The sequence below is a fragment of the Petaurus breviceps genome, unplaced genomic scaffold, assembly GCF_028583685.1.
Source record: "Petaurus breviceps papuanus isolate PSGF00001 unplaced genomic scaffold, PetGlider_PUasm1.0 207, whole genome shotgun sequence".
NCBI lineage: Eukaryota > Metazoa > Chordata > Mammalia > Diprotodontia > Petauridae > Petaurus > Petaurus breviceps.
In genome coordinates this window covers 28,377,653-28,390,280 of record NW_027185850.1, presented here as the reverse complement: position 1 = coordinate 28,390,280, position 12,628 = coordinate 28,377,653, and the positions used below count along the sequence as shown (strand labels likewise).

Below are 12,628 nucleotides of genomic sequence, written 5' to 3'. Positions count from 1 at the left end.
TCTTTCTTTCTTTCTTTCTTTCTTTCTTTCTTTCTTTCTTTCTTTCTTTCTTTCTTTCTTTCTTTCTTTCTTTCTTTCTTTCTTTCTTTCTTCCTTGTCATTCTCATCCTTTTACTCTTTATCCTTCTCTTCCTCCTTCTTTTCAAGGTTACTAAACTGGTAGATCATGGGAATTCTGTAGGCATTTAAATTTTCTTTAGATCTTAGTAAATCACTTCTAAAGTCTCTGAGTAGTGAGGTTTGGGAAAGCCTCTGAAGTAACCATACAGTGATTGGGTGGTGATGCCACAGACAGAGACTGGGAAATCAGCAAGAGAGTCATATTCAGGAGCAAAGAAAAGGAATATTTTCCTTTCCCTGGCCTCACTGCCTCTCAGTCTCTTTCCTCTCCCCCTGTATCCCTGGTGTGGCTTCGGGCATTGGCCTCCTCCTCCAATCCTTCTCCTTCCCTTCATCTTCCATCCTCATCCTCTGCCTTGTCCAGAGACAAACATCTCCCCTTGGAATAGCCACCCCTGGTCTATGTGGAAGTCCCCCTTAGGAACATAGAAAAGAAATACCTCAGCGTCAGTCCATACAGTGCGGTTTCTGTGGAGAGCATAAATGTGCAAAGAAATAAGGCTTCCTACAGAACAGAGAGAGAAGTGAAAATAAGTGACAAGAATATCGGGAACAGCCCTCCCACGGGACTGCCATTTAGCAGCCCATCTCACTGTCTCCTTGCTTCTAATTCCTCCCCTCTCCTGTCTATCTTCCCCATTGTTGATAACACAGGTAAGGTCCTGCTACTCCTCTGCTCAAAACCTTTCAATGGATCCCAGTTGTGAAATCTTTGGCCTGGCATTCAAGGCCTTCCACAATCTGACTCCCACCTCTCCTACCTTTGTGTCATTCTACTCCCCTTCATGTATTCTAGGTTTAGCCAAACTGGAGTACTGACTCTTCTGCCCCCTAGATACTTAGACAAGTCAATCCCTAGACCTCGGATGCAAGCCTTCTTCAGGAGGAACTTCTTAGAATTCTTGTATTCCTTCAAAACTCAGCTCTGGTAGTACTGATCACCCACCACCCCCACCCCCAGATATTAGTGCTTTCTCATGCCTCCATCTTCCTTCTAATATGTTTTATTTCTCTGTGTGTTGTTTTCCTTGGTAAAATGTAAGCTGAAGGCAGGGGCTGCCTTCTATCTTGTTTTTGTATCCCTAGAACACAGTACGGTGCCTAGCATATAATAGGTGTTTAATAAATGCTTTTTGGATTGTGGGCTACTGTTAAACCCTGTTATCACAAAGGGCCATGAGAGAGGTAGGGCAGGAGTTATTGGCTGCTGTTTACGGCAGACGAAACTGAAGCCCAAGGACTATGTGACCTGTCCAAGTGTCAGGGAGTGAGCCAGGGGGAATCAGAAACAGGAAACACCAGCTTCAACAGTCTTTGCCACAGACACTATATTCAATCAATCAGTCAGTCAGTCCACAAACATTTATCATTAAGCACCTACTATGTTCCAGTTGCTGTGCTAAGTGCTGGGGCTACAAAGAAAGGCAGGAACACAATAGATTTCCTCAATGACCTCACAGGCTTTTAAGCAATTATGTATACATAGGATAAGTGTCATTGTTTGTTCTTCTTTCTCAAAGAGGATCATGACATAAGGGAGGGGACGCCATGACTTGCAAGTGAATTGGATTTAAGTGAGGCAGGGCTGTGCAAAGACACTGGCCTCACTTTTCTCCTCTGCAGCCATCTGGGTCCAGTGGCCAAATATAGGTCAGGGTGACTGGAGATGGCCCTGGCTGCAGTGGGAGACCCAGATGCAAAGTCAGGATAAGTAAAAGGTAAGATTAGGGGGACGCACCCGGCAGAGCTGGCAACAGGATTGGGAAAAGCTTCTCACAAAAGACAGGCTGAGATGTAAAGGAAGCTGGGGAGCTATGAGGTAGAAGTGAGGAAGGGGAGCACTCCAGGCATGGGGCATAATCAGGACAGAGGTGAGAAATGGAGTATCAGGGGTGAACAATAGCAAGTAAGCCAGTGTAATAGGAACAAGTGTGAGATTGGAAAGATAGGAAGCTTTGGGCTATGAACAGCTTTACATTCCAAATAGCGGACTTTATATTTGGTCTGGAAATAAAAGGGAATTAAGCCAAGTCAAGTTACCAAGGATTTATTAAGGGCTTACTAGGTGCCAGGCTCTGTGCTAAGCCCTGGGGATATATATATATACCAAAAAAATAAAAAGCTTGTTACTGTATCTTTAAGGTGCTATGGAATCTTTGAGTGTGGATTCATTCTATAGGTATCTGTGAAAGGACTGAGACTTTGTTACTCAAGAAAGACTGTGAAAAGGTGGACAGAGGGAAAGGGCTAAGAAAATTGAGTTAACTCCCGGTGTAAGAAACACAAAGACAATTCTCGAGAAGAGATTTTTAAAGGCATCCTGAGAAAACAGAGTGATAGAAATTTGACTTCTGGAACTGAGAAGTCAGGAGCTGGAGTGGTGGTTAAAGGGGGCTAGCTGTGATCCTTCTTACAAATGTTAGAATGTAAAGAAATCATCTTTCTGTGCTTTACTGTTACACTATTAATGTAAGGTAATACTAGTAATAACTAGCACAGCACTTTATAGTTTGCAAAGAGCTTTATCCACATCTCATTTTATCCTCACAGCAACCTTGAGAGGGATATGCACCCCCATTTTAAAGATGAGGAAAGTGAGGCACAGGGAAATCAGGTTATTTGCTCTGGGTCATACAGCTAATAAGTGCCTGGGGCTGGACTTGAACCTAGGCCTTCAGGTGATGAATCCAGCATTGTTTCCATTATACCAGTGTAGGCTATGAGCCTAGGATCTAGGTCACCCTCAGCCTACCTTCAGGCAGTGACCTCCCATCTGCGAAGGTAACAGGCTTGCTGAGCTGGCGGTATACCTGGGGCACGGCAGGATATAGTCGAAAGCTCTCTTTGATGCACAGGGTGAGGTAGGTCATTTTTGCCAGGTCTTCCCTGTGAGGTACATGGTTCCCCTTTCAAGAGGGTCCGAAAAGGACAGCAGATCCCGTGGAGAATCCCCCACCTGCACCCCCACTCCCATAGCCCCATCTTGTTCCCTATAGCCCCATGTCCTAACTTCCTTGGGGAGTCAAGGCAGGGATGGGGAAGTGGGGGAATGCTTCCACAGGTGCACAGGCTGGGACCCTTCCCAGTTAATTCTGCCCCAACTCTACCTCTATTGTTCCTCCCACCCCTCTACCTCAGCCCCTAAGGTCTTCCAGCCCTCCTGGGTACACATCAGGCTAAGTCTGACCTCTGTGTTTTCACTCAGATCAATAATCTACCCAGAGCGCCCCCACCTTCTCTCTGCCTCTGTATGCCCTGCCTGTTCTCCAAGACCCAGCCTGAAGCCTCGTGCTGGATGCCTTCTCTGAACATTCCAACTTCCATGCTAGGAGTTCCCGATGCATTCACCTCCTGAACCATCCAGGTCAGTCCCTGGTTGCACATTATCCAGTCCCCTCTAGGTGAGCCTTATCATCCCAGCCTGACTGAGGGCTGCCTGAGCACAGGTGATGTCTCCCCTGCACCTCCCTCCCCCTCAGGGCTAGAAATTCAGGAGAAACTGGGAGAGTCTGGCCAATTGAAACAGAGGGGTGATTGGACTTTCTTATTTCAAATTCCACAAACATTTGCAAAGCACTTATTATATACAGGGCTCCACCTGCAAACACAAAATTGATGTGGTACCTGCCTGCCTTCCAGTCTGACTATGCTGGATCTAAAACTCAAGAAATGAAATTGGAAAAAGTGCTCCATGACCTTGGTCAAGTCTGTAGCCTTCTCTGGGTCTTGGTTTCTCCATTTGTAAAGTGAAGGGATTAGAGTAGATGATCTCTAGAGTTGTTACAGCCTGAAAACCAGTGACCTTAGGGAAATGGCCATCTAATGTAGATGAGGAAGGAGGGAGGGATGTCTAAGGTGCCTTAAGAGAACAAGTCAGTCCAAGTTTGGGGTTCCGGGAAGGGATAAAGGGAGGGACTGAGAGGTTCAAAGGCAAAACTTCAGGTTCTTCTCAGCTTAAATCAACAAGTGGGAAGCAAACGTTCCAGTCCATCCTTTAAGTCTTTTCCAAGCCCTCCACCAGTGCAGAGGAAGAAGAAATGACGTTGGATTCGTAGGGACCAGGGTTCCAATGTGGCCTCTGATTTACTACCTGTACCTGTGTGAGTTTGGGTGAGGAGGGGGTTAGACTTGGTGGCCTTTGAGGTTCCATCCAACTCTAATCTAGGAACCTTGTGCCAGGCTACACTGGGAGGAGGGCAAAGAGAGGTGGAACCAAAGAGAGAAGGAGACAGGTCCTTTGAATTCCAGAATGTCAGAGGTGGAGGGAAAAAGCCTTGATAGGGGCCACCTACTTAAATACCCTCATTTTACAGATGGGAAAATGGAGACCCAAAGGAGTAAAGGTCACATGACAAGTACTTAATCTCTGAACAGTGTCCAGGATTCCTAGGCAGTCTTTCCCCAGGGCAACACCCTCATTATTTGCTCTTAATTTCTTTGAACCCAAGTGCCCCAAGCCCAAGGCAGATAGATCTTTGCTGGCATTCCAGAGTGAGATATACATATGCCTTCTTCCTGTCAAGGTTGAGGACCCTCCTCTGATGGCCCCTCCTTCTGGCCCTGGGCACGATTAGGCACAGCATGATGGATACAGAATGTGGTTGAGGGTCTAAAGAGTTAGGTGTTCAGGGGGACTAATTCAAATGGTTTAGGCCTAACCGTCATCCTGCATTCAACTGGATATGTTGTCTATTGGAATCCCCATATCCAATCCATCATCGTTATTTAACCCTTAGATTATATCTGGAATTAATTCTAGTCAAGCTGAACTTCCATCCCTTCCCTGACCCTCAGGGATTTCTCCACATCTACACACACCTCACACTGTGCCTGGAATGGGTCATTCTTCATTCTTCTCTATTAAAATCCTTCCCTTCCTCCAACTGAATTCAGTAGAATATTGATTAATACTGGCATTATAATATAATATATTGTACAGTAAAATAGTATATAACATATTATAATATAATAATACTTGGTACAAAGCCTTGCTGGGTGCTAAGGGCACAGAAGATAGAAGTGAAAATTTCTTGTTAAGGTGCTTACATCTGAGGCCTTCCTTTAAGGCATACCTCCTCCCAGAAGCCCTTAATGATCCCCCAGATGCCACCCAGGGACCCCAGAGAGAGTGGAGCAGGAGCAGGGGGTTCTTGCAGCCCCTGGGACACTCCAGTACAGAAGTGGGGGGTATGGGGAGGTTTCTCTCACCACTGGATAGTGTCACGACCCTGTAGGATTTCCTGGATCTCCTTCCGGCAGAGGTGCTGGTGCTCTGGGTAGAGGGCCATGCAGTACAGGAACCAGGAAATACTGCTGGTGGTGGTGTCATGGCCTCTAAACATGAACGTGTCCACTTCAGCCCTTAGGTCCATGTCTGACAAGTTGTTCTTGTTCTCATCCTTCAGGGGCAGGGAAGGGAGGGATGGAAAAGGAGCACAGACATGGCTCGATTTTCCATGTTATGGACTATCTGTACCTAAAAAATTTCCTCCAAGAGGAGCTTCCTTTTGTGTCCCTCCTCCAGCTCTGGGAACCCTCCTCACCCCCTTCTCAGACCTCCTTCTCAGAATCTCCCTCAGTATCCTTGCATACCAACCACATCAGAGGCCCTCCTACAGATCTCACAGTCCCTTGACAGTGGCATGTCTGGCACTGCCCTCTGCCTCCCTCATTACTCCACATTACCTGACCAGGTCCCAAGTCCTACTCATTTCACCTCCACAACTGTCCCCTCCCTCCCTCCCTCCTTCCCTCCCTCCCTCTCCCTCTCTCTCTGTCTCTCTTCGATTCCCCCTTTCTTCTGTCTCTTTCCCTCTCTCCTCTTTCTTTCTCTCTCTGTTTCTCTCTTTCTGTCTCTCTCTCTGTCTCTATCTCCCTTTCTCCTTTCCATCTCTTTCAAGTGCAGTGGCTCCCCATTACCCATAGCATCCAAATCAGCTCCCTCTATTTGTTATTCAAAGCCCTGTACAATCTGGCTGCTTCCTACCTTCCTAGTCTTCTCACCCATTACCACCTTCCAGGTACTCTATGGAGGAGCTAAATCAACTCAGACGACGCTCTTTTTCTCATGCCTTTTTACAGGTGTTCCCATGCCTGGAATGCTCTCACTCTTCACCTCCGCTTCTTAGCATTTCTAGCTTCCTTCAAAGTTCTGCTAAAGTTTCCCCTTTATCATATTTTTCTGTCCTACCAAAGTGCTGGTGATACCCACCTCCAATGTGCAAATGCTATATACACTTATTTGTGTTCATATAGTCTGACCCTTCAGGGTCAGGCTGTCCCACCCTTGCTTTTGTGTCCCTGTGACTCTCACAGTGCCTGGCACTTTGGGTCTTCATTCATGCTCTTTGCTTGAGATGACCAGTCTGACCCACTTCCAATCATCATCTCCTGGCTGACATCTTTTAGACCTCTTCTAATGCACAAATCATCTTTGGCATACACTTCAGCCTATAGACACTGACCATGTGCCCCCTCCTGCTCTTTGGGTGCTGTGCCACTTGAGCTCCTTGGAGAGAGTGGTCTTCCATGATTCACAGCTTTAGGACAGTACCAGAATATTGCTGTACAAGAAGGGGTTTTGTCTGGGAGGAGCCTAGAATCCTTCAGAATCCCTGGGTACCTTCCAAGTGCCCTCCAGCTCCTTTACTTCTGATTCCTGTTCCCTTCTTGGCCCAGCTCTTTATGCATCCCCAGATATATGTCTCAGTCAGCTGCCAATCCAAATGCTTACTCTAGTCTGCACAAGGGCCATTGCTCATTTGAACACCATCTGTCAGAATCCTTCGATGCTCAGCCCAGGTACCACTTCTTCTCTGCAGCCTTTGCTGGTCCTCCCAGGTGATAGTTCCCCCTCCCTACTCAAATTACCTTGTATTCACTTAGGATCATCAGTATGGAGCTGGAAAAGACCTTGTAATCTTATACATGTAGGTTCCTGTCAGTAGAATGTAAGTTCCTTGACCACACGGTCTGTTTTATTTTCATCATTGCATCTCTAGCCCCTAGTCAAAGGTCCTGCTTATATGAAGAGTTTGCTGAGTTTGAACTGTTTTTTCCCTGTGTACATTGGGCAGAGGGTCTCTTCTGCATTGCCTATAGAAGAATGATGAGTAGTCTCTTTACTGTTCCAGTCATGATGCCCTCAGCACAACCTGGACCAGCTGGACAACTTTACTGCCTATAGGGAATCCCTCCCCACTTTAGACTCTGGGAAGGATCTCCATGAGCATGGAAGGCCCTCTGTGAGCTGCCACCTCTTTCTTTGCTTTGATATTGCTTAATATCAGTCATCAGAGAATCATTGAACAAAGTTAACTCAATGATTGCATCTATCATTGTATAGGAAGGGGGGTGAAGAGTGAGCTAGATGAGATGACCCCTGAAGTCTCTTCTGGGTCTGAAGCTCTCAGTTTTCAAAAATTCTTTTTAACTTTCCAGGATCTGAGAGAAAGTCACTGAGGCGACAGGTACCATTTAGGGTTATTTGGATTGAACATTTTGAAGGCAGGGAAAGTTCTAGAGATGAGAATTCTGCCCATGGAGAATAGGCTGAGAGGGATAGTGGGAAAATGGGGTATAATGAAGGCCTGAATGTCAAGGGAAGGGAAGAGGACAGAGAGGGGAACATTGGAGAGGAAAAGACTCAGAGCTTGCATGGAGAAAAACCCTGAGGGCAAATATTGACTCCTTCCTCTAGATAGTCCTTCCCACAGACATCTCCCTGACTCACTGTGACTCCAAGGAGGATGTCCAGAAAATCCAAATGTCTCTTCTTCTGTGTCTTCTCCAGCTCCTCCCCCTTCAGGGTAGCTTTCCTTTCCCTAATCACTTTGTCTGTGTCAATGAATTATAAAATCACAAAATGTTAATCCCAGAAGGAACCTTATAGACTACACAGTCCAACTCCCCATTCCTAATTTCATAGGGGAAACTGAGGCCTAGAGAGGGAAAGTGACTAGCTGGCAGTCACACAGCACATCAGTGGCAAAGCAAAATTAGAATGTGGGCCTCCTGAAAATGCCCACTGTAGACACTTTCCACTACAGCAATGTCACCCCAGGCCCACCATGATTGATGCCCAGCCCCAATCAATTTCCCACTAGTTGCCATATGGCCAACTTTGATCCAATATCACCAGTAGCTTCCTAGAATTCCAATCTCTGGAAATACTGATTAGGAGAAAAAGAGTTTATAGACTAGAAGGGCCCTGAGGTTTAGAGGAGGCGTGGGGGGGGGGGTGGGGGAGGAACTGGGAGGATTCTTTCCTGAGAAACTGGTTCCTTAGAGAAGTTCTTCCAAAGTGACTGTGTAGGAATGATAATGTCCAACTCTCATTTAGTACCTCAAAACAATAAACATTTATTGGGAGAGGGGAGCATTGAAAAAATAGCAGGGGGAAGAATGAAACCTTCATTGCAAAAAATCTTACAGAAAACCTGAGATTGAATGATCGAGTATGAGGCTGCAAAAGAGACCTCAATGTAATGAGCAAATGCTGTGGAGAAAAGAAAGCCAGGAGAACTCTCTGCAAGAAAAGATAATAACAATCAGGCGCCTTGGACAGAAGGAGGAAATTCCCTCCAAAAGTTGTTTGGAAAGTTAGTCAAAGACACATAGGAAGGTCTGGCATTGGTGAAAATGGGAATAAGATCTTTGAAAGGAGAATGCAAGGAAGTGACCAGGAGAATCGAGAGTGTGGAAATTAGTGATACATTGTGTCAAGGCAGTGGGCTCTCATTGAGAAGAGGAGATAGAGCTCATGGAGCACAGTGAGCGCTCCTACCACCAGGCCCCAGAAAACTCCTTCCTTGAAGGATGTACTTGCTGAGTTCTGGTCAGTGACCACCAAAAGACCCCGGAGAACTTAAGAGGTGCTACAGACCTAAAAAGTGGCAAAAAGAAGCATTTTTTTTAATGGGGAGAAGGTGGAGTCCATAAAATGTAAGCTGATGAGAACTTGACTTTGATTCCATACAAAGTTGCAGGGTGGGCATATTATTAAAGAGTTGGCTTGTGAACATTTAGAAAGGGAAGGTGTGATCACCCAAAATCATCCTGGCTTCAGCAGAAGCAGGTTAATTTCCTTTTCTTTCCTGGTCCCTTGAACGGTCAATTAGGAGAATGTTGCAGATTTCTTAAAACTTAGATTTTGGCAAAGTATTCTATAAAAATCTCATCTGCTCTCCTTGTTGCCTAGGTGGTGGGCTCCCTAGAGGACAGTGGCATCTACTGGTTAGAAACTGATTGAATGATTGCAACAAATACCTAGGCAGGACTTTAGACCACCTGGAAGGAGTTCTTCATTGATCTGAGCCTGGCCCTCTGCTGTTTAACATTTTTATCAGCCACTAGGATGAAGGCACAGATGGGATAATTGTCAAAATTACAGGTGGCATGAATTTTTTAATTAAATCTAATACTGTGGATTACAGAATCCAAGAAGATCTTGACAGATTAGAAAAATAGGCCAGATCCTAGATTGTAAATATTAGCAGGTACAAATGCAGAGTCCCACATGTGAATTCCAAATATCAATGACAAAAGTAGAGACTAGGCATACACTGAGAATCTGGAGAAGAAACAAAAGGTGTCTGAGGGGAGAACCAATGAGAGAAGTGGTCAGGATTTGTTCTGTGATTCCTCTACAACACACAGAGGAGGGAGAAACTCGGAAGCCCTGGCCAGTGACCTGCCACCCTAGCAGTGATTCCATGAAAGTGGGGTGAAGGAGAAAAGGGCAGAGGAAGAAAGGAGGGGCAGCCCTAGGCTGGTGCCTACCTGTGTGTTCATGGGCAACCTTGCAGGCCCTCAGAAATTTACGGCCATGGGGTGTGAGCCAATAGAGAAAATCATTATGGTACTGGAAGGTCTGGATTCGTTCTTGCATTAGCAGGGTGAGGTCAGCAATAGCCAGGTAATAATCAGTATCACTGCAGGTGCAGGGAGAAGAGGAAGTAAAGTGGGGACAGGGAGTTGGGGAGACCTGATAATGACCATTCTATCCCCTCCCCCCGGCACCTCCTACCCATAAGGACTCAGGACAGCACTGGGGACCCTGCTCAGAGCCCCACCTCTCCCAAATCTTCTGCCTTGACCACTCCAGTCTTCACTAAGGTCTGTCTGTAGTAGGTCTCTGTCTATCTGGGTTTTTGTGTGTATCCCACAGGCTCCTGAGGTCCAAAATAGGGACAACTTCCCCAGCATATTCCAGGCCCCTGTTCTGACCTCTGTGTTTGGCCTTTGCTCGTCTTCCCAAAGATGCATTTCATCAGGGTGTCCAGAGCCATGAAGCCCACATCACTGAAGATCTCCACGCACTTATTCAAACAAACTTTCTCCTCCCACTTGTCCTGGTGGAGATGGGAGATCAGGGTCGTTTCTTTAGCCCTTGACCCACAGGCCCACAATGAGCTGGTATCTTTGGCAGCCTCCCTCTTCCTTGGCCCACCCCAGGTCCCCAGTGCCTTTCTACCAGACCTGTTTTCTCCAGGAGTGTGATCCAGTCACTGACCCCTTCCACACTGACCTAGCCTGAGCTCCATCCTCAGGAACTCTGGGCTAGATGTAAAGGGCTTTGTGGGAGGCTAATTCAGTGGGGATCAATGGCTGAGAATATTGGGGGGATCCTGAATGCCCTAGGACAAGAGGAGTCAGAGATAGGGACTGGCCTTGTGGTTTAGGAATGTATCTATGTTTCTTTCAGTGTTGGGAACTACCCAATGTAGAAACTCCCTCTCCCAATGCAGATTGGTTCCTTCTCTGCAGCTTATGAGGTTAGAGAGCAGGCTAGAGCACTAAGCTAAGGTAATGCAGTTAATATTACAGCCACGATGTGTCATGGATATAACCTGAACCCAGGACTCACTGGCTTTGATGCCAGCCCTATCAAAGCTATCTACCCCATACTGATCATCCTCCATTGGTGGAATTTTAGACAGTGAGGTAGCAGGTGGGAAAGACACAGGATTCACAAATCATAAAGAGAAGGGACTTGAGAGACCAAATCCTTTATTCCCCAGATAAGGAAATTGAGGCTCAGGGGGCAGGTCGGTGGAGCAGCTAATAGAGCACCGAACCGGCCCTGGAGTCAGGAGGACCTGAGTTCAAATCTGGTCTCAGACACTTAACACTTACTAGCTGTGTGACCTTGGGCAAGTCACTTAACCCCGATTGCCCTGCCTTCCCCCTCCAAAAAGACAAAAACAAAGAAAGAAAGAAACTGGGGCTCAGAGAGAAAGCTGACAGCATAGGTACTCAGCAGCAGTCTCACTTCTGATACCCACTGGCTGCGTAACCCTGGGCCAATCACTTAACCTTTCAATGCTCTGGCAAAAAGACTATAACTTTCAGAGGAGGTGCTGGTCTGGATTGGCAGAGAAATCTTCATCTTCTGGGAGTTCACTATGCCAATCAAATCCCAGATCCAACCCCTGCTACCAGTCTGCTTCCCATGGAAGTGAGAAGCCATGGAGTGAGAGAAGCAGCCATGGCTTGGGGCACTGAGGACAGCATCCATCCCTTCCCCCTCACCTAGGGATTGCTGCACTAGAAGCATGACTAGAGTTCAGGGTTGTCTCCATACAATGAGAGTTTTGGATCTCCCAAGAGGAAGAGGAGAAATTCAAGGAGAAAGTGTGGGCGGGGGTGAGGAAGGAAGCTGTTTCTTCCTAATGGCAGAAGGGCCTCATTAAGGTTTTGCCAAAGTTCATTCCAGGGAGATGAGGGTGCAGCCAGGGCAGGGACAGTGGACAGGATCTCTTACCAGCATGGCATGGGTAGATTCTGCAAACAGGCCCACATAGAGCTTCAGCAACTCATTGTGGAAGGCAGGCGTGAGCAATTTCCGGTGTTGAAACCACTTGGGCCCATCCAAGACCAGCAGCCCATTCCCTGTAGTAGGTGTGGGGGTGGGTGGGTATACAATTAGGTAGAGTATAAGCTCTTATTAGCCCGCCTTTCCCTTTTTCCCCCTCCCCCTTGCCAGACCTGGACTAAGACCCCCCAGGACCTGATTCCCTGGCATCCTGTGGGAGTACACAGTGACTCCTCAGCAACTACCAAGGAATGTAATCAAAGTGAGGTGCTGAAGAATGGCCATGGAGCCAGACTTCAGGGGGGTGACACTGAGGAAGAGATCCAGAGGACATTGAGAGCCTGACTATGAGATGGGCAGGGAGGAGCTATGGTGAGAGCTCCTTGTGTGCTTCCTACCCTCTTTCAGCCCACAGAGGATGTATGGGTGTGGGTGGATGCATGTTTGCATGGGGGAGGCATCCCACTTACCAATCCATGGTATGAAGAAACCATATATATCCCAGGCCTTAGGGTCTTCAAGAAAAAGAAAGATGTGAGATTAGGCAGGTTTTCCTGTCCCTGGAGTTGCCAAAGCAGACAATGGGGAGCATCTTCCCATCCCCTCTCAAAACTCAGGAGTTTAAGGGCTCAAGGATTCTAAACTTGGGAGGTTAGAGGACAAGGATTCTAACATGTTGAGACAATAAAATTG

The 12,628-nt window shown here is 46.8% G+C and overlaps 1 protein-coding gene across 2 annotated transcripts in view; it reads right to left on the bottom strand.

The window, feature by feature from the left end:
* LOC138165005 (cytochrome P450 4B1-like) overlaps positions 1 to 12,628 on the bottom strand; it is a 31,509-nt gene that overhangs the window by 2,828 nt on the left and 16,053 nt on the right. For both annotated transcript variants that reach the window (XM_069093051.1, XM_069093052.1), the window contains exons 3-10: positions 12,406 to 12,450; positions 11,885 to 12,012; positions 10,348 to 10,472; positions 9,901 to 10,052; positions 7,853 to 7,956; positions 5,329 to 5,519; positions 2,873 to 3,006; positions 561 to 625 (exon numbers count right to left, since the gene is read on the bottom strand). In XM_069093051.1, coding sequence (XP_068949152.1) covers positions 561 to 625; positions 2,873 to 3,006; positions 5,329 to 5,519; positions 7,853 to 7,956; positions 9,901 to 10,052; positions 10,348 to 10,472; positions 11,885 to 12,012; positions 12,406 to 12,450 — 944 coding nt within the window. The remainder of the gene's footprint in view (positions 1 to 560; positions 626 to 2,872; positions 3,007 to 5,328; positions 5,520 to 7,852; positions 7,957 to 9,900; positions 10,053 to 10,347; positions 10,473 to 11,884; positions 12,013 to 12,405; positions 12,451 to 12,628) is intronic.